General features: G+C 42.5%; 1 protein-coding gene across 1 annotated transcript in view; it reads left to right on the plus strand.

Moving 5' to 3' along the window:
• The window catches only part of LOC148476936 (uncharacterized), a 346,314-nt gene that overhangs the window by 38,774 nt on the left and 284,308 nt on the right, over nucleotides 1-23,232 (plus strand). The window contains exon 7 of the mRNA XM_088457528.1: nucleotides 14,143-14,406. Coding sequence (XP_088313654.1) covers nucleotides 14,143-14,406 — 264 coding nt within the window. The remainder of the gene's footprint in view (nucleotides 1-14,142; nucleotides 14,407-23,232) is intronic.

A 23,232-nucleotide genomic window follows, 5' to 3' on the forward strand; every position in this document is an offset into this window, starting at 1 on the left:
TATGAAGATGGGTGCATTTGACTCTAACATTTTAGCAGCATGACATGCTGGGCTAGATAGTTCTACATGTCCTGTCAGCAGGCCCCCCCACCTTTCCTGTGTTCAAAGGAAAGATACCTCTGTCGGTCTCTTGTGTGAAAATGCAAAATATCCCAACTACAAGAGACAGACCTAAGGTGACACTCTAGCCCTTGAAATCATGTCATTGTAGGAAGCTTGCTTATTTATTCTAGCCAGACCACCCATAGTGAACAAACACTATGCAGGAAGCTTATCTACACAAGCCAGTTGTCACCTGGCCACTTGCTTAATGCAATACTGTAAATTCCAATTTCTGGACTATATCCTTTATTATTAATTAAAGTAATGAAATAGGCTTTTAGTGAATCGCCGTAACATATGGTGATGGTCACAGATGCATTCACATGATGCTAATGGTATTATCGCCACATGTACTAAAATGTGAGTTTATCTAAAATGGCGCTTAGGCGGCCATTGCGCAAAATGGCGTCTTGCAGCCAGTCGCAAGATGGTGTCACTGTGATTCAATTTTAAACTGATCTTGTCTCAGCCAATAATCCAGCTTCGACAGTCCACCCTTTGATAGCGAACAACATGCTATCACAATCTGCTATTAAAATTTAATTTATGCTTACATTTACATATTATTTAGTGTTATTATGGGATTGCACAAGGTGGTTCTTACTCCATCAATAATGTGTCTCTGAGTGGGGACATAAAACTACTATTATACGCACACCACGGATCTTGGAAGATCCTGTGAAAGGTGTGGGAATGCACCAGTCTTATAACAGCAGTCTTGAAGGGGAATTGAGACTTTACATTATCTGAGGTGTTCTATGAATAACATTTCAATAATACATTCTATGCATGTCTAAATATAATACATTAAATGATGGTACTTCCTAGCTCAGGGTTGTAATGCAGTTATATGTCTTCCTCGGTATTCATATTATCGTTTCTGACCACCATCATAATTTCATTCTTTCGTTTCACTCTGTTTTTACATTTTCCACACTTCAACACAATAGGAACACACCGGACGCATATGCCAATTACTATGATGACAATCAGTATAAGGATCAAGAATTTGCCTATGCTGGCGATCACTTCCTGGACCCATTCCCCTAGACCTGAGAAACATTTCACTGGGATCAGCCATGACACCCATCCTTCTATCTTTTTCCCTGCTTCAGCCACTGATGCTTTATGGTTCTTACGAAATTCCCACTTTAGCTGCAGAATCTCATCCATCTTCTGGGCTATCACCTCCTTAGGGTTGCTGGTATCATTGGTGACATAAGTGCAACATTTTACTCCAAATTGGGTGGCTAATGTTACGCAATACCCTCCAGTAACAGCAGTTAAATAATTCAACACTAGCCTGTGTTGCACTAGTTCTTTCTTGTACGCTTGCAATTCTCTCCCTGTGTACCTGAATGTGTCATCGTACATCTCGGTGATATTATCTATTAATTTAGCAAGTTCCTGGATATATCTAAAATTTAATGTACCCCTAGCAATCCTGGTGGGATCCAGGGCGGCTAAAACTTGGAAGCCAGTTGTCTCACTGATTAACTGAGCGGCTTTATGCATATCACCAGGTATCATATTTCTCTTGCCTCTGTGTTCATATTGTGTGTGAAGATATGGTGACGGTGTGTTTTTATGTATTCCCAACATTTCAACATGTGTGAGGGTCATAACTTCTGGAAGTATTTTTCCCAAATAACATAACAATTACAATACTAAAATTGGTCAGAAACTCCCCTGATTGGCATTGCACTCCTCCTGACTCCACTCCATCAGCTCCGCCATCAGCTCACATCTCCTTTATCGGTCCCCCATCACAGACACTGAGTATCCCCAAACAGATCATCATAACAAAAACTCTGGAAAGAAAAAGAACTAGGATGACCACAGCAGACCACTCCATTGCTGGAAGCACTGATCTACACATTTCTTTAGCTCAGATATCTCACCGTCACCTTTTTAATCCTTCCGGCACAAGCTCGCAATCGACAGGTCCACGTTATCGGCCTTGTCTCTGCCTTGTATCTCCACCAGTTGGTTAACCTCCCTATAGTGAGTTGAATGGACCCACGTATCTTCCCCGGCCATCCTTTGAGGATGCTGTATCGTCAGATACGGACCTTTCCACCGATCAGTCAAACGACCTGAGCTAAAAAAAAATTTGGATCATAACAAATTCTTCCAGATTTGACATCATGACAGTTTGCATTAGACATGTTAGTTAATAACACTTTTAATTTTGGTTATTCTCATTCATCTTCATGAGACCCTGTATAGTAACCTCATTATCATATTTTCACATGAGGCTGTCTGTTTGAACAGTATCTCAAAGGGGGGCAAATAAAGGAAAAGACAGTCTGGGATAATCTCAGTGTTGTTACCCATCATCTTACACATGTTCTTGGAAACGTCACCTGTAAAATAAGTCCCCCTATCATTTTTAATAATTCTAGGGATATAGTATCTGCATACAGGTTCCTGCAATTAAATTTTGTTATTAATAGCTACTGTTCTAAATAATGCCTGTGCCACTGTTTTGGATAGTATTCTGAGTAGTCAACCTCAGCCTGGCATGGCTGCCGTTTATCCTCAGCAACCACGTGTCCTATGATAAAGCACAACCGTTTAATATGATTTAAACATGACCTAAAATACAACAATAAATCATCCACATTTTACATTAGAACAGATCCATTGATAGGTTGAAAAGATTATAAACAGTCATATAAGGCCTGGGAGAAGATACTGGGGTTACCTATGACCCATGGGAAACTCGTGTTCCTGTGTGGTGTACTTCATTTTGCAGTTCTTACGTGACAGTTAAAACATAATTTTGAACGGGGTGGATGAAAAGATTGTTGTGGGATTTGAGCAAGAGGGAAAGGTGGTGGGTATGGGTAAGGATAGGGAGGGTAAGGATATTGTGGGGGATATGAGTATGGGACCTGTGGTTATGTATGATATGTGGGGTAAGGATGTGTTTGCTGTGATGTGGGATTGGTGAGGACGTGTAATTGTTCAGGTGCAGGTGTGTGTGTGGGTGCAGGTGTGTCGGTTGGCTGTGATGATATTGTCATTCCTTCCAGAGCTTGGATACTGACAGCCATTAGTTTTTTGCTCTGGGTCTCTCTCTTCTTTGTGATATTTTTATCATGTTCTATGGCAGACTCTATGAGGTTATCTATTGTGAGTCCCCTCCAACCAGGTTGTGAGGTCTGAACCCGAATCTTTAAATCGTCTTTCAGACCGTCCATGAGTACCGTAACTATCATTCCCCTGTGGTGAGTGCTATCTTTAATATCTTCTATCCCAGTGTACTGGGTGATAGCCTGCAGAGCCCGGTCGCAATAGTCTTCTGCAGTTTCACTCTCCTTTTGTTTGATTGTGAAGATTTTGTTCCAGTTAACTACTACTGGAAAATATATACCCAATTGAGTTACAATGCAGGAAATGTTACCTTATTTTACTTGGTCTGTTAAGGGAACGTCGCCATCCAATACACAGTCCATGATAAATTTTGTCACGTCGGTATTGCGTGGTAGACAGTCCCTTAACACCACACGCCAATCTTTATTAGTGGGCTCATGAGAACTACCCAAATTTCTCAAAAATCTTTGACATTTGGCTAGTTCCTTTTTGGGATCAGGGAAATCATTTATGATGGAATTTAGTTCTGCTCTTGTCCATGGACAATGCATTACTACTTCCCTCGTGGTCACTACACTGTTTGCATCTGCATTTCCATTCGGAACAGTTATTGTCCGAATGGGATGCAGACCGGCAGCGTTGCTACCTCTGACCCGATTACCTTGCTGGGGGTTTAATCTGCTGCTGCTACGTATGGTATTAACAACTTCCTTTATGGGTGCAGAGTGTGTTAACACTTCCCTTGCTGTTACCGATGGAGATGGCGGCACCACCCATGATTGTGGTGATGCAGCATCTATCATTTGCACAGCATGGGAAATGGCAGACATTACAATAGGCTCATCATCCACATCATAAACATTTTCTTTATGGTTGCTTAAGAGAGGGTACAAATTGCTTGTTAAATTTTTATGGGTATTTTTGGTAACTGTACTTGCACCTCCATCCACATAAGGTGGGGGAGGTGAGCGTGAACTGCTGGCAATACTCTCCACGACGCTACCTTGCCGAATGTGTGCGCCAATTTGCGTCTCGCCCGTATTGCAACTCAGCGTCGCGGATGTATTTTCTGGCAATGCGCTCGCAATGCTAGTTTGCGTCATTTGCACATTTTTAAGCCAAGCATCCCCTTCATGCTGCCATAGTTTTAAACATTCAAAATACTTAATCTTTTTCTCTCGGGATCGCACCATACTGATGTGATCCTGGACATTGTCTAACACATTTTTATCAAAACTACCAATTCTGGGAAATGGTCTAACACACTTCCTCGTCATATTAAACCATAAACCACAATACCTTATTGCATAAATACCGTACTTAGTATGCATAATACGACGGGCCAATCCAATCGGAGCCTCCATTAGCAGCACATCATTGCCTAACATCTCTACTGTTTGCGTGGCTCCCATTCTGAGACAACTCCTACACTTTTCAATAAAGATTTAAGCTGGTGAAAGACAATCAAGACACTTTCACTTACCTGTGGACGATTTAAGTCGACGGCGCCCACACACCTGGATAAGATTTAGTAAGGCAACTTCCACACCTGGATAAGATTTGAAAAAGGCAACTTCCACACCCGGATAAGATTTAGTAAAGTAATTTCCAAACCTATGAGAGTTTATATGTCGGCTACTCTCACGCACCTCTATACAACAAAGACAACATGTACACCTGCTACTGTGTATAGAACAGTAAAGCTGCTTACCGAGCGGCTAGGCTAACCCTTGCACCTAGCCCTTAAGGATCATACGATACCCTTAACTTTGTTCAACAAGTATTCACTGTTACACACTTTTTTTCCTGCGCAGAAAAATACACGTTTAACCCAGATATTGGTAATAGAAAAAAAATGTAAACCTCAATGGCTTTGTTCAAACACATGGCAGCAGAACCGGAAGTGTGTATACGCTATTGTGCGACCATCCGCATACACATTAATGCGACTACCACACAACCGTATAATGACTTTTTAACTGCGTATGCAAAAGTGCATCTTTTCTGTGCGCAAAACTGCGACTCAGCTGCATACTCAATACTACGGCACCCCTTTAAACGCTAGGTTCTATCAACAAAGGAAAACAAACTTTTTCCTTTCTTGTCCCTGGATTCTAGTCAGCTTCCTTTGCTCACACAAAAATGGATAGCGATCTTTCAGCACAAAGCAGTTGCAGGAAATTCATGTATGTGGCCACTCCACCCTTTGCTGAAATATCGATAGCCGTATGTGCCTTGTAAGTAGGTAAGTGACTTCACTGGATGAGCCCCCATCTGTTGATTTTAAAATGAATCTCTATATACCCCTGCCTATACCTTCTAAAATCCTTCCTATAAACCTCTAAGAATAACGCCAATTTGCGTACACAGTCTGGCCGCAAATAATGACAGGAGTGGAATCTGTGGTTCCAAAGCATGAGTATTATTCAGGTAAAAGTTCAGACAGTTACACGCAATTGATACTTACACAATTTAGGCGTAAAAGGAAATAATACAGACCCAAGTACAGTATACATATGCTGCACCTCCGGACATGGAGATAGGCATCAGTAAGAGACCCTCAGTTCATACAGCATTCAGCATGGACTAAAAAACCAGTATCCGGGCACACATATTTATCCCCCCCAGACTAAAACAGGACAATGGGGAAGTTTCTTGCTGATGTCATTGGTTCCCAGAGGAGAAGCATATGTTACAGCACATTTAACAGGCTAGATCAAATAGACTCTCCCTGCCTCTAACAGCAGGGGAATCTTTCTAGTAACGCCTTCTGTAACATTCTAACATTTAAACATTTTGTTGCTTGTAAGTTCTGCGATCCATAACTTGAGTTTGCATGATGCGATCTCTCCACTGATAACACCAGAATGCTGTAAAAAGCGTACGCATCAGAACAAAACCAAACACAACTTGCTTATCATGTATAATACCTTAGTTATCAAATACCTTTATTTCTCAGCATTTAAACTAACTTAACCAACTTAAATCATACATTTTGATGCTTATTGAACCTTATGTGTGAATATGAAATGTGTGAGTATTCGGGGTTTGATATAAAGACATATTAATGTGTGTATGAAGATGGGTGCATTTGACTCTAACATTTTAGCAGCGTGACATGCTGGGCTAGATAGTTCTACATGTCCTGTCAGCAGGCTCCCCCACCTTTCCTGTGTTCAAAGGAAAGATACCTCTGTCGGTCTCTTGTGTGAAAATACAAAATATCCCAACTACAAGAGACAGACCTAAGGTGACACTCTAGCCCTTGAAATGATGTCATTGCAGGAAGCTTGCTTATTTATTCTAGCCAGACCACCCATAGTGAACAAACACTATGCAGGAAGCTTATCTACACAAGCCAGTTGTCACCTGGCCACTTGCTTAATGCAGTACTGTAAAGCCATTTGTGGAATATATCCTTTATAATACGTAAAGTAATGAAAAAGGCTTTTAGTGAATCGCCGTAACATATGGTGATGGTCACAGATGCATTCGCATGATGCTAATGGTATTATCGCCACATGTACTAAAATGTGAGTTTATCTAACAAGGCGCTTAGGCGGCCATTTCGCAAAATGGCATCTTGCGGCCAGTCGCAAGATGGTGTCGCTGTGATTCAATTTTAAACTGATCTTGTCTCAGCCAATAATCCAGCTTCGACATGTCCCATATATATGTGTATATATATATATATATATATATATATAATGCAAACTGGAACCCGGCACTCACCAGTCCTTTGAATTTTTGACTTGCTCTGGTGCCCTCCACTAGGGTAGTGTCTCCCCACAAATAATCCAAAATATCCAGAAAGGCGGCACTCAGAGACTTGAATATAGCAAAGATAGAACCCTCTCCGGGGTAACTTTATTCGGTCATGGTCATGGTTTAAAGCCTATGTATATATAAAGGGATGATATGGTAAGCCTATGTATATATAAAGGGATGATATGGTAAGCCTATGTATATATAAAGGGATGATATGGTAAGCCTATGTATATATAAAGGGATAATATGGTGAGCCTATGTATATATAAAGGGATGATATGGTAAGCCTATGTATATATATAAAGGGATGATATGGTAAGCCTATGTATATATAAAGGGATAGTAGGGTAAGCCATTGTATATATAAAAGGATAGTAGGGTAAGCCTATGTATATATAAAGGGATAGTATGGTAAGCCTATGTGTATATTTAAATTGATGATATGGTAAGCCTATGTATATATATAAAGGGATGATATGGTAAGCCTATGTATATATATAAAGGGATGATATGGTAAGCCTATGTATATATAAAGGGATGATATGGTAAGCCTATGTGTATATATAAAGGGATGATATGGTAAGCCTATATATATATATATATATATATATATATATATATATATATATATATATATATATATATAAAGGGATGATATGGTAAGCCTATGTATATATATATATATATATATATAAGGGATGATATGGTAAGCCTATGTATATATATATAAAGGGATGATATGGTAAGCCTATGTATATATATAAAGGGATGATATGGTAAGCCTATGTATATATAAAGGGATGATATGGTAAGCCTATGTATATTTAAAGGGATGATATGGTAAGCCTATGTGTATATATAAAGGGATGATATGGTAACCCTATGTATATATAAAGGGATGATATGGTGAGCCTTTGTATATATAAAGGGATGATATGGTAAGCCTATGTGTATATATAAAGTGTGATATGGTAAGCCTATGTATATATAAAGGGATGATATGGTAACCCTATGTATATATAAAGGGATGATATGGTGAGCCTATGTATATATAAAGGGATGATATGGTAAGCCTATGTGTATATATAAAGGGTGATATGGTAAGTCTATGTATATATAAAGGGATGATATGGTAAGCCTATGTATATATATAAAGGGATGATATGGTAAGCCTATGTGTATATATAAAGGGATGATATGGTAAGCCTATGTATATATAAAGGGATAGTAGGGTAAGCCTATGTATATATAAAAGGATAGTAGGGTAAGCCTATGTATATATAAAGGAATAGTAGGGTAAGCCTATGTATATATAAAGGGATAGTATGGTAAGCCTATGTGTATATATAAAGGGATGATATGGTAAGCCTATGTATATATATAAAGGGATGATATGGTAAGCCTATGTATATATATAAAGGGATGATATGGTAAGCCTATGTATATATATAAAGGGATGATATGGTAAGCCTATGTATATATATAAAGGGATGATATGGTAAGCCTATGTATATATAAAGGGATGATATGGTAAGCCTATGTATATATAAAGGGATGATATGGTAAGCCTATGTGTATATATAAAGGGATGATATGGTAAGCCTATGTATATATAAAGGGATGATATGGTAAGCCTATGTATATATAAAGGGATGATATGGTAAGCCTATGTATATATATAAAGGGATAGTATGGTAAGCCTATGTATATATAAAGGGATAGTATGGTAAGCCTATGTATATATAAAGGGATGATATGGTAAGCCTATGTATATATAAAGGGATAGTATGTTAGGCCTATGTATATATAAAGGGATGATATGGTAAGCCTATGTATATATAAAGGGATGATATGGTAAGCCTATGTATATATAAAGGGATAGTATGTTAGGCCTATGTATATATAAAGGGATGATATGGTGAGCCTACATAAGAAATTACATGGGGAAGTAGAAGCCAAAGAACCCACTGAGACAGATCTGCTGTAATCAGCTATTGACCATATTAGACACCACATAGGATCTCAGTTATAGCAACTTTTGTGATTTTTTTTTTTTTATAAAAGTTTTTTTTAGTGCATGTAAGTGTTTAACAGCCCTGTTATTGTGCCTTAATATCTGGCTAAATGAAAGGCTTTTGTTTTGGTATGAAATGTATTATTTGTAAGAACTAATGGTGCTTTTACATCATGTTATTGGGCAACACTCAGGGGCTGGCTAGCAACTTTTAGGTTGGGGGCGCAAACACAAGCAAGCAACCCCGGCTTTTCTCTGAAAAAAAATCTGTGATGAAAAATTATATTTATAGATAGATATGAGCAGTGGTGCTTAAAGTGGTCCTAGAGAAGAGGTGGAATTCACTGCCCCCCGCCCCTTGGTGCTTTTTCAATAAAGGGGCAGCGCATCCCAAAAAAGGGGTGTGGTTTCAAAATAAAGGGGTGTGGTCAGACAATAGTATTTACAACTGAAATTACGCCACACAGTAGCACATTCTTGATTCACATTACACTACATAGAGGTATGACACACTGCAGTGCCCCTTTTACACAATGCCCACATTTGTACCCCTTATACACAATGCCCACAGTACTAGTGCCTCTTATACAATGCCCACAGCAGTAGTGCTCCTTTCACATAATGCCCACAGTAGTGGTGCCCCTTATGCAATGCACACTGTAGTGGTACCCCTTACGCAGTGCCCTCAGTAGTGGTGCCCCTTATGCATTGTCCCTGGTAGTAGTGCCCCTAATGCAGTGGCCCTAGTAGTAGTAGTGCCCCTTATGCAGAGCCCACAGTAGTGGTAGTGCCCATTATGCAATGCCTCCCTTATGCAGTGCCCCATCAGTAATCCCGCTGTAATAATGCGTGGTAGTCCCCTTATGAAGTGCCCTCAGTAGTGGTGCCCCTTATGCAGTGCCCCCAGTAGTTGTAGTGCCCCTTATGCAGTGCCCACAGTGAAAGTGCCCCTTATGCGCCCGGCAAATACAGCCTCCCTGTGGTAGTTGGGTCGGAAGACGCAGAACTGGTTCAGTCTCCAAATACAAGTGACGGAACACAGTTCCGACCTGTTCCGACCCACTTTAACCCCTGGATATGAGATAAATAGATATATGGGGAAAGGGGTGTCCCACTGGAACCTCACCTGCTCTGCTGACTTTGGTGGAGAGTACCCTCTGCATCGAACTTTCCCCGCAAGGGTCAGTGCCGCTCCTCAGCTTGCCAAGTGCCGGATCCTCTCTTGCCTCTCATGCTGGCTTGACTCCACTGGCTGCAGTGTTAGATTAAGGCACGCTGATGCTGGCCAGGTTTGGGGGTCACTTGTGCCCAGGGCTGGCCCTGCATCTTCATGCAGCGTGTGGCCCCCAAGGGTTTCAATTTTACTTCAGCCACCTGAGACACAAGTCTTAAACACAGAGGAATTACCTGCTAAATTGAATGGGCCTGAGACCCACAGCTGCTGCTCCTCTGTCTCTGGCTACAGTACAATTATTAGAACATTTCTGTCACTTGTTACCTTGGGCCTGATTCAGAGCCGCTCGTAAGCGGCCGCTCGTTCGCTCTGAGCGATGTTCGCACAAATGCGCATGCGTATGGGTAGTAATGCGTATGCGCCAACCAGTCATTGTGGTCGGAAATCGTGCGCTCGTAAAACAACGAGGGGCTGCTAATTTGAGTGACAGAATGTACCATTTGTGGGTGTTAACAGGGGAAGGTGCTTGAAAACGGGGAGTGGAGATCCGAACGCAGGCGTGCCTAACGGGCAAAACGGCATTTAATGGGAGTGCATAATTAGTAAAGGAGCGTCATCGACCACGTCACTTGGTTGTCTTTTAGCCTGAACTGCTCGCAGTGATAGCGGGAAGTAAATCCTACCACAAGCGCTGCGAGCAGTTCAGATGCCTTTCGATATTCCCGATTAATCTAATAAATACCGGAGATGACGTGTGATGCGAACGGCAAAGGGGCGTCTTTACAAAATAGCGAGCGCATTTTTCCGATGCTCGCTCAGACATAGAGGCGTCAACACACCGCACAGAGCGAGCGCTCAATTTAAATATCCGGCCCCTTTTTAAGAACGAGCGTCCGCAAATAGCGTCCGGGTCTGAATCAGGCCCCTTGTTCTGTGAGATCTTGGCTGCCTTTGTAGTGTCACTTTCTGCTTTTGATTGTGAATTATAGCTATTCCTTTACCTTATCTTTTTTATCATGTCAGATAAAATGAGCAGTTCCAGAGATTAATCTGGAGGATATCTTTGCACGTGACTTAGAAATGATATATGTGTCTAATACATTTATGATAAAGGATTGTTGTGTGTCGGGCCTGAAAGAAACCTTTAAATGTGTGCGAGTAATGCTGGGTACACACTATACAGATACTGTATATCTGCAGATGGTCCTTCATACACACTGAACGGCCACTATCTGCTACTGGTCCTGGTGTCCAGGAGACTGGGGTGTGTCCGCGCCCTCCCGTGGTCTTTGCTGCATGTGTATGAGTGGTCGGCAGACCGCCCGTACACACTGGACGATCGCCAGATATATCTGGAGATTTATCTGCCATCGGCTCTGCAGCACAGCAGAATCGATATGTCTGTGAATGACGTTGTTCAAGACATATCGCTGGTACAGGTAAATATGGAAAATAGAGACTCTAACTGTCCACACAAATTTATTTCAATTACACTTTAAATTTCTATTTAATAAAATATAATTGCCGGCCGGCACAATACAGATCATCTAATCCGCAGTTTTGTATTGTTCAATTATTAAATTTAACATGAGAATGTGATCACATGAATAATGTACAATTCAAATATACAGCTTAACCTAGATATTGATATTTGATTATCCCTGCTCATAGAGCTAATCATTTGAAATAGCGATGTTCAGTAAGCCTTATGTCACATACATATATATATATATGCAATTTCAGCTCTACAGTATAGGTCTGTATATTTGCACAATAACAGTGTTATTAAAGCCCTATATTATACAGGCAATTTCGGCTGTCACTTCCAATTGCAGGCAGTACTGTAGTTAGTTTCCAGTTAAGATCTTTAGTTAGATTGTGACGATAGCAACAAAATGTTCAGCAGCAAACAATATTTTGCGTTGTTATTACAGTATATACAGTAGCCCTTTTTACAGGCAAGTCCATCTTTTGCCAGGCAGCGGTTAGCTTTTAGTTAATCAGCTATTGGTTAGAATGTAGCAAAAAGTAACAGAAAGTTCCACAATATTGTATTTAAAATGCCATTATTTTGTAGCAAGTTACTTGTTTCATTAGTATTAAAGCCAACTTACTACCCTTTAGTGATCCATTCCCAACATGTAGATTCAATGACCACTTTAGGATCCAATGATCCAGTCCTCCGAGTGTCTGCGCAAAATCTAATTTTTTTCCTCCCAGCTGCTGGCAGCATTCCCGGTATGCAGCTATTTCCAGAGAGATTCCAAACGGTATATGTGCAGACCACCACGATATAGGACAATGCTTTGGCTTGCGACTCTCGTAGAATGGAGCAAGTATTCCCTAACACATTTCCCCGCCTATTCTCACATCAGCGGCTTTTTCAGAAGGTATCAGTCCCCTTTCCATAATGCCCTTTTATCCAGAGGGCAGACACACTGGGACCTAAAGTCCCACTGTAAAAAACAATATTACACTATTATTATTACCCCTGCACCCACGGCCCATGGTTGCAAAGAAGAGCCCCAGGATTCATCCCAGGCCTGGGCTGCTCAGGAGAGGATGGACCCCTTTATGGGGGGTCCCCACCTTCCATAGGATGACCAATTTGGCTGACTCATTTCGGGTGTTAATGCTTTGGCCGGGGGACCTGGAGAAAGGGTCCGCTGGCTGTGATATTACATCTCGGCTAGTGGAGCCTTGTGCTGGTAGTAAAGTTACAGGGGAGCCCCAACAGCATTTTTACTCCATCTTCTTACTACTAGCATCAGGACCAAGAGCCTAGTGCTAGTTCATGAAATACGCGGGACCCCTACATTTTTTGTCCCCAGTATTTTGTAAACCAGTGCCAGCTCAAAGAGCCTGGGCTGGTATGCACAGGAGGGGGGACCCCGCACTTTGTTGGCTTTAAAACAGGCACAAACATACACGGATCACACTGCTCTGTGTATGTTTGTGCTATATGCTCTGCTCAGGAGGGGGTCTATTTGAAACTTCTATTTTGGACAGAGTTTCCTTCATTTACACCTGTGATTCCAAACATGATTCTTGGTAAATTCACGTGTTGTATTTCTGTTTATGGAAAGTACTTGCAAGTTTGGCCGATGGTGTATTTACTTCAATTTGTGTTTCCACCCACGTTTTACAGCGAGAATCATAATTTAACACCAGTAGAAAATTTGCTAGTTTCCAAAAAATGGGCAAACACCCGAGAATGCAATATCACCCAAACACAATTCTTAGTATATTTACCGCTATGGCTGGGATTAGCTGGTGCACCAGCTCCCAGCAGGTTTTACTGTAATTGGCCAACAAACATAGAACACCAACCTTATCCTCAGATCTCAGTATTGCTGAGTGCCTAACCCTAATCCCCCCTCTAAGTGTCTAACCCTAACCCCCCCTTCCCCGCAGCCTAAACCTAAGTCCCCCAGGGGGGTGCCTAACCCTAATTCCCCCACGGGGGTGCCTAACCCTAACCCTCCCTCCCCCTAGCCCAACCCTAACCTTCCCGGGGGGGTGCCTAACCCTAAGTCCCCCCTGGGTGCCCTAAACCTAACCCTCCCCCCCCCCCGCGGCTGTCCACTCGCTGCGCCCAGCATCCCTTCGATCGAGATGCCGGGCGCCGGTCTCCCGGAGTCGGGGAAATGACAGGCATCTAGATATAGATGCCCGGTCATTTATCCCAAACTGGGATAAAGCAGTCGGGAAGCCAGTTGTCGGGATTCCGGCAGCCGGCTTCCCAATTGTATACCCTACAGAGAGATGAGGTCAGACAGCTACAGAGCTGAGACATTGCTGATACCAGACGGATTGTCCAAACCTTTCAGTCTCCTTTATGGAATAACAGTTATCAGCTGACATTTGTTACATAACATTACAATGGTTGAAATGACTTGGACAGTAATTACAGAGCATAGTATGTAAGAAGCTAATACATGATTTAAGAATACCTATAATGATTATGTACCCTATCTGTCTCCAGCCAAGGACCACTACATAGAGCAGCAACGTATCCATCTGATAAGTGTAATGACCAACATGCAGCCAGTTCTGGATGATCTTCTGGATCAGAAGCTGCTGACACGGGACCAATATAAACATTTGGCTGCATACATAGGACCCATGGACACAATGAGAAAGCTCTGTGACATGGCTAACTCCTGGGATGACATTGACAAGGACCTGTTCTACCTGACTCTGAGGAAACACAACTATTCAAATATGAGACATATAGAAAGAGGCTATGGTAAGATTCCTCATCATTGTGACAATTGTAAATTTAATGTTAAATATCATTAAGAGGAAAAAAACTCAATGGAGGAGATGGCTTGTGTTATGTATCTGTATATAGAGATTCAGGTCTGTGACTTCATGAAAAATTTACATTGATTTAAATCTGTCTCACATGACTGGGAGCTTTAACCACTTGCCTGGCATGATGGCATTTTTCTGACCACACCAAGCTGTGCTTTATCTGATCTGGTCGCCAACAATGCAACCAGTGAGATAAACAGTGAGGGTGGCTGCAGGAAGATAATCTTCCCGCAGCTGCTGCTCTCAGAGGGACCTTCTGGTCCCTCTGCTTGCCTGCACCCTCCCCTAGTGTCTGCTGTGCTGCCCATCACTGCTAATCAGATAGCACAGCAGAAACTTCCCACCCAGCGGCTGTAGAGATTAGCAGCTACTGGGGAAAAATACACCTTGGCTCGATGCGGGGGTGGGGACAAAATTATGTGATTTTTTTGTGGCCACGCCCCCTGCTCCATCCCATTGTCGGGTAATATTCCCCAGCCACGCACCCTCTATCGCGTCACTCCTCCCTGCTTGTCTGACCTGGCTATCCCCTCCCAGAGGGGGCTGACAGAATGTCGGCAAGCCTGGTTACATACTCTCCCAGGAGGCTCTGGGAGGTCTGATATTTGAAAACCTATCAGACATTTTGAGTGAGTGAACACGTATAAGTAAAGCTCAATTACATATTGTACGAGCCCATTCCTGCACCACACATGAAGGGATGTGCTAATAGGACGGAAAAGAATGAGCACCAGCGGACCTACTGTATCAAATATTAAAGAGCTTCTGATTAAAATGATATGTGGCATGCCTATATTCTGTGAGCGACTGCCGGTGTATCTGCATATGAAATGCTACGTTTCAGTGTTACAGCTGCTGAAACTGTAACATAGCATTTCGCATGCAGATATACCCGCAGTCACTCACAGAACATAGGCATGCTGCATATTATAGTAATTTGCAATTAGCAGAAGCTGCTTGTGTCTATTATTCGCTGTCCGAATTAGATGCATTTGAATGTAAAAACTAAAGTCACAAGAAAATATGCTGGGCACCACTGAGTCACGCCACTCCATGTTGCGACTAGAAGGGCTGTTTAAAGCACAAAGAGACTTGTTGTATGAGGACACATCTGTGTGTATAAATATATATATAAAATCAAAGGCAGAAATCTACTGCACTCGTCACTCCCAGATTTGGGGTGCAGACCTGCACTCGCCATTCCCAGGCATGGAGTGCAAGTGGCTTTTGACCACATTGCTTAAATAAATAAAAACAGAAAACTCAGCACTCAACATTGTTAAATCACTCACAACAATATATAAATAAATAATGGGGTTTTGGTTGATGCATTGATCAATGCATATAAGCCTGCAGCCCACATCACGGGACCCCATTTCTCTGCAGGTCCTACACTATCTGTCACACTGATGGGAACCTGGTAGCTGCTATCACATAGTTTAAACTGAAAAAATGTTACCTGGTTTAAAGCTCACCTGCCAACTAATGGCTTTTAAAGGCAAGGCAGTCACCAAACATAGTATCATAATATCATACTACCAAAAAGGCAGCTGACACAGGTTATTATAAATGAGCTTGCACAGGAGTGCATGAGAAAGCTATGATCACAAAAGGTTAAGCCCAAATCTGGGAGTGGCGAGTGCAGTGGATTTCTGACTTTGTTTATTTGGTTAATTTTTAATTAACCTTTTGTGATCATAGCTTTCTCATTTATAATAACCTGTGTCAGCTGCCTTTTTGGTAGCATGATAGACGCTATGTTTGGTAACTGCCTTGCCTTTAAAAGCCATTAGTTGGCAGGTGAGCTTTAAACCAGTTATAATTTTTTTCAATTTAAACTATGTGATAGCAGCTACCATCAGTGTGACAGATAGTGTAGGACCTGCAGAGAAATGGGGTCCCGTGATGTGGGCTGCAGGCTTAAATGCATTGATCATTCCATGAACCAAAACCCCATTATTTATTTATGTATTATTGTGAGTGATTTAACAATGGTGAGTGCTGCTGAGTTTTCTGTTTTTAGTTATTTAAGCAATGTGGTCACAAGCCACTTGCACCCCATTCCTGGGAATTACGAGTGCATGTCTGCACCCCAAATCTGGGAGTGGCAAGTGCAGTGGATTTCTGACTTTTATATATATATATATATATATCTGTGTGTCAGGACTGCGACTATTTCAGTACAAAAAGATAGACTACTTTTGCCAAAGTTCCATTGTGGTCATTGGAGGAGCAATCCTGCTTGCTGGCATGCTTTTCATTCAGGGGATAGAGTGTTAAAGTTATCATCTGTTTCCCAGGTGTTGTCAGGTTGTGGGATTCCTAGATTGCTCATTATTTCAAACCTGATTCCATTTTGGTCACATGTTCTGAAACTCCTATGGATCACAGACCTCTAGTATAAAGCCTGTTACTAACTGTGTCTCAGTGTCTGTGCAACGTTGCTTTCAGGTCTTTTCTTGGACTCCTGCCAGATCCCCGCTGTGCCTGTGGATTGCTGTGGACTTTGTTATATTCCAGATGAACTTCTGATGCCAGTTACCCGCTGCACTACAGAGCCCAGCATTCCTATTGCCTAAGTATTGCTTACTGCTCCATCACTGTGGTTTCATCATTTTGCTGCACTATTTACTTTGCCTGTTGTCTTTCCGTTCCTGTGGATATTGAACTCATCCTTGTTACAGTTGTCAACTGCACCGTTACAGTGTCATCTCTGCATCACGGGGATCAACCCCTAGCCTCGCCGCAGGGCTCAACCCTGTTCTGGAATCTTTTTACATCACAGAGCTCAACCCTGCTACAATCTTCTCCGCATCACAGGGCTCAACCCCACTCCGAACTCTAGCCATGATGCTGGGCTTAACCCTGTTCTGGAATCTCATCACATCACAGGGCTCAATGCTGCTACAACCTTCTCCGCATCACGGGGCTCAACCATGCTCCAAACTCTAGCCACGGTGCAGGGCTCAACCCTGTTCCGGAATCTTATTACATCACAGGGATCCACCCTGCTTCAATCTTCTCTGCATCACGGGGCTCAACCCCGCTCCGAACCCCAGCCACGCCGCAGGGCTCAACCCTGTTCTGGAATCTCATCACCTTACATGGCTTAACCCTGCTCTAACTTCACTACACCACAAGGCTCAAGTTTGCTTCATCTCTCACTGCCCTGTCCCGGAACTATATTATTCTGCAGGGCTCGCTCTGCTCTGGGTTTCCATTACTACAGGGTTCTACCCTGGCAAAGGTCCTCTATGCCATCCTGAGGTGTTAGCCTCATACTGGACTCAGGGTTCCCTACCACGTTAGTTCTTATATGTTTAAGACTGCATATATATATTTGGGGATTTTCTCCTATATTTATTATTGCATATGTGAACATCTGTGCTGTTTGAGACTTTATATGAGACCTTGCTGATTATATTTCTTTTGTGAATAAATTCTATTTTACTTTTATCCTGTGCTACTGAGTTTCATGAAAAGGTCATTCCTAAGACCACCCCAGTATAGTGTGCCTAGTAGGCCTGCCTCCCTCCAGGAGTCTCAAGTGTCGGCAGCCGTGACACTGTGTATATATAATATATGCGTGTATATATATATATATGTGTGTGTGTATATATATATATATATATATATATATATATATATATATATATAAACACACATCTCCAGGACCACTCCTCTAAAACTCTGCATGGGAGCTCTACATTCTGAGGAAATCTCCCTCTAGTCATTCTGAAGGATACTCATCCTGTGGTTCTGAGGCTTCCCTGGTACATAAACATGACGTCAAGATTGAGTGGTCCTCCATGCAGTTCTTGTTTTGGGGAAAAGCCTGTTCAACATCCTGTCTCCAGAAGTAGTTCCTCTCTGATCATCTGAGAGCTCTGACAGGGAGAAGTTCTCTCCTCCGTATCATTAATACATGGACATCTTCAGCAAACAAGGTGCAATGATCCCACTCACTGCAAATGGGATTGTCCCATAGATTTGATACCTGGGAAGATGCCTCCTTATGGCCGCACCTTTCCTCTCTCCATTCCCGAAACAGCTGCTGTGTCTGTCTACATTAAAGAATACCTAGAAAAGGGTTTTATGCATCCTTCATCATCACCTATGGGAGCAGGCTTTTTCCTTATCAAAAAGGATGGTGGCCTATGTTCTTGTATTGACTAGAGAGGCCTCATTGACATCACAGTAAAGAACTGCTATTCGTTACACTTCACTACTAAACTTTTTGAACAAGTCAAGTTATCCACCATTTTCACCAAGTTGGATCTTCGAGGGGCCTACAACTTTATCTATATCAGAGAGGGAGACAAATGGAAGACAGCATTTAACACCTGAGGAGGGCACTACAAATACCTGGTAATCGCATTTGGAGCAATGCTCATACTGTCTTCCAGCACTTCGTTAAAAAGATCTTCCAGGACCTTTTTTACTGTTCAGTTGTAGTCTACTTGGATTATATTCTAGTCTTCTCCCAGAACATTTCTACTCATCGGGCTCAGGTCAAAGACATTCTAGAATGGCTTTGTCAGAACCATCTATTCTGCAAATTTGAGAAATGTGTTTTTGAGGTCCCATTTATCACATTTATGGGGTACTTAATTTCTGGTTCTGATCTCCAGATGGATTCTGAAAAAGTGCAAGCGATACTGTTGTGGGCTGTACCTGCCTCTTTGAAAGCCACTCAAAGTTTCCTGGGCTTCGACAATGATTGCTGGAAGTTCATCCGAGGGATCTCTACCCTAGTGGCTCCCATCACTGCCCTCACCCAGAAAGACGCTAATCCAGCTCAGTGGCCTCCTGACGCCAAGTCAGCCTTCCAACTCCTGAAGCAATCTTTCATCTCTGCTCCATTCCTGAAACAACCTGTTGTAACCCATCCTTTCATCCTGCAGGTGGATGCATCTTTAGAAGGGGTTGGTGCAGTGCTGTCCCAGAAATCAGAAGAAAACATCTTTGTAGTTTCTTCTCCAAAAAATGCACTCTCCCTGAGAAGAATTACCCCGTAAGTGAGAAATAAATCATTGCCATTAAGCTGGCATTCAAGTAATGGCAGTATCTTTTGGAAGGTGCACTGTTTCCCATCTCTGTACACCAGACCATAATAACCTGCAATTTCTGAAGACCGCTCAATGCCTAACACTTAGACAGACTCAATAGGCGATGTTCTTTTCTTATTTCAATTTCAAGCTGCAGTTTGACCTTAATCTCTGAACAGCAAGGCCGATGCCCTCTATTGATCAATGTGCCCTGACAAAGACTTAACCACCATCAAAACTCACCCTCTGCTTAATCCTGCAGTCTTTGCATCTACAAGGCTAACTTCCATTCCGCCACCTGGGAAGACCTTCGTGGAATCTAAACTGCAAAAAATACTTCTCCTCTGGGCTCATGCTTATCAATTTTCCAGGCAAGCGGGAGCTGAAAATACCTTTGAGTTTATTAACCAATCTTATTAGTGGCCATCCATGAGGTCTGATGTATCATCATGTGTAAAGTGTGCCCAACACAAGGTCTCATGTCAAGTTACAGCTGGAACTCTTCTGGCCATGGACTTTGTGATTGATCTCCCAACTTCTGGAGGGTACAATACAATCTGGGTGATTGTGAACCGCTTCTCTAAGATGGCCCATTTTGTTCCTCTGACCGGACTTCCTTCAGCCCCTCATCTGGCCCAGTTATTCATTTTGAAAATATTTAATCTCCATGGACTCCCGACTGAGTTAATTTCAGATAACGTAGTCCAGTTAGTTGATAAATTCTGGAGGAATCTCTGTTCATCACTCCACGTCGAGTTAAAGTACTCAACACATGCTCCTCTGACCACTCTGCAGAGACTACTGGGATTTAATATCCAGTAGTGCACTGCAATGAGTACTGAGTCTGCTTGTAGCTGCCTCCGGGTCAGTCACAGCCTTGATGACTGCCCGGCAAGCAGCTGCACTGCAGCCTGCTATAGGTGCCATAGGCTGTGCCCTCCTGCAATAGAGGACGTGGCTACAAATCAGTGAGGCCCACTGGGGATTTCACTGTATCCCCGGCAGCCCACTCCGAGCCTGCATAGTGGTACCACTGAATATATATTACAGAGAGGTCAGCCTGTGTCCCCCGGTTGGATGATTGCCACACGAAGCCCGTTTGGAGGACGGGAGGCGTTCCCAGTAAACGGTAGAGCACTTTCCCCTTCGCTATCATCCATTGCTATCATTCTTACTATATTTGCAACCTTTTTTGTGGCACCTACCCTTTGTGGAACTGTTGGTACACTTTGCACAGTGCATGGCATTTACCATTGGACACCTGGGAATACATTTATCAGCTGGCCATTCATCTAAATATAAGTCACTTGAACTTTTACATTAAATTGCCTTGTGGATTATAATTGCTATTTCTCAGTTGGTGAGCATCCCTATATATGATATATGCTATTGCTACCAAGTCTGATCTATATGTGCCATTTTACACGTGCAATGTATACAATTATTCCAGTTTACACTCCTGGGAGTTACTATTTAATTTATATGAGCATTTTAATTTAGTTTACAATAAACCATTTGGATTTTTATGCTATTTTATTTTTAGCCTTTGTGTGCAGTGCCAGCCATTTTTTCCTTGTAATTTCTTTTCATCACCTAAACTTCCATATTCCAGGGTCAACTAAGGACATTTTTCTATTTAATTTCCCCATTTTTCAGTATGAGATGTCCTGTTGCCTTTTTTTCCAAAATGAATGTATTGATTTTCTATGATGCCATACCTTAGTCAAAGATATTTATTGGTTTAAATATTCCAGATTTAGCTAAGTACCGGGCAACATACATGCTTTTGTGACTTCAAGATTGATCAATACCATTATATCATAAACCTTGGGTAGATCTGGAGAGAGCACTTGTATATGATTATGTGGGAATTGTGGACCTGATTCAAAGATGGACACAGCACCGATGTCTGCGCAGTTGAGAAGATTATATGCTACTGTGCATTAGTGGATAAGTCTTGGAAAACCTTTCTGCATAGCTTTAGCCCACCTTCTATCTACCTAAAATTAAGGTTCACACATTGTAGCCCGAGCAGGGGTTGGGTGTGAAATCCCAGTGGCTGAATATCCACCGGGTGAAATGCCGACTCCAGAAGCCTGAAATAGCACACTCCCGATGGGGCAGGTAAGTGAGATAACTCTATGTCACGACCATGTCTGGTTTTCACCTTTTGCCTGTTGACTTACCACTGCCAGCTGTCTCCATGGATCTGTATGTGTAATTTGCCTGGAGGACCTGCTCTGATCATGCTGGCTGCAGCACTTCTCTGTATGTATTCCCTTCCACACTGATTGTTCACCTGGGCTCTCCTCTGTCTGTGAGCATTGCTAGTCTTGATTGGAATTGCAGGTGTGTTTCTGATTCTCAGTGCTGCAGAGATGAGTACTCCCTCTGCATGTTGTGCCTTCCACCACTCAGAGTGCTACTGCCAGACCACCTGTCCATATCCACCAATTGCAGTCAGACCCAGGGTATATATGTCATTCCCTGATAGCATTCTGGGCCTGAACATCTTGTTACTTCCATGGTGTATGGTTCTTGCTGTTTCTGTATACAAATGTATCCCTGACTCCTGCTGACAGCAACCCCTGGTGCATCCAGAAAACCTGTTACAGCTATACCTGGCAATCCAATAAACCTGCTGACAGCAACTCCTGGTGCATCCCGAAAACCTGCTACAGCAATACCTGGCATCCAGACGTCCTGTTACAGCAATACCTGGCCTTTGCTCTGCTGCTAGCCCTACTCCTGGTTGGTCCCTGGCACCCTGTAAACCTGTATCGTGTCACCCTGCCTTGCTTCCTGCTGTGGATCAACTCCTGCTCCTTTTAACTACCCATTCCTTCCTGAACCCAATACAGTCTGCACCTGATTTCCAGCCTTTGTCACAGCTGTTACAGATTACCCTGTTTATCCCTCAAAATCCCAAACCTACCCATTCCTTTCTGAACCTGTTATTCCCAATTACTCAATCCAGCCTGCACCCGAGTTCCAGCCTTTGTCACAACATTTACGGATTACCCTGTTTAGCCCTCAAAATCCCAAACCTACCCATTCCTTCCTGAACCTGTTATTCCCAATTACCCAATCCAGCCTGCACCTGAGTTCCAACCTTTGTCACAGCATTTCCGGATTACCCTGGTTAGCCCTCGTCTCAGCATTACCTGATTTCCCTTTAGCCATTGCCACGTTATTCCAATCCAGAGTCAAGTTCCAAGTTCATCAGTTCAATCCATGTTATTCCAGTCCAGAGTCAAGTTCCAAATTCATCAGTTCAGTCCACGTTATTCCAGTCCAGAGTCAAGTTCCAAGTTCATCAGTTCAATCACTGTTATTCCAGTCCAGAGTCAAGTTCCAAGTTCATCAGTTCAATCCATGTTATTCCAGTACAGAGTCAAGTTCCAAGTTCACCAGTTCAACTCAACAAGTCTTCCTGCCGGTCCCAGTTTGGTTCCTCCAAGTTCCTGTCATTCATCATCAAAGGCAGTTTTCACTGCTACATAAATCTTGCAATAGAGCTATCTACGTCATCTGTGGTTCCAGTCATGCTGGTCTCCATTGAATCCCACTCATCACCTGAGACAGGTAACTCACAGACAACATTAGTGACACTCTACCCTTCTCCCCCCAACCCTAACCCTCCCTTAGGGGTGCCTAACCCTAAAACTCCCAGGGTGATACCTAACCCTAAGTCCAGCTGGGGGTGCCTA

Source organism: Taudactylus pleione, unplaced genomic scaffold (assembly GCF_031769625.1).
Source record: "Taudactylus pleione unplaced genomic scaffold, aTauple2 ptg000762l, whole genome shotgun sequence".
Taxonomy (NCBI): domain Eukaryota; kingdom Metazoa; phylum Chordata; class Amphibia; order Anura; family Myobatrachidae; genus Taudactylus; species Taudactylus pleione.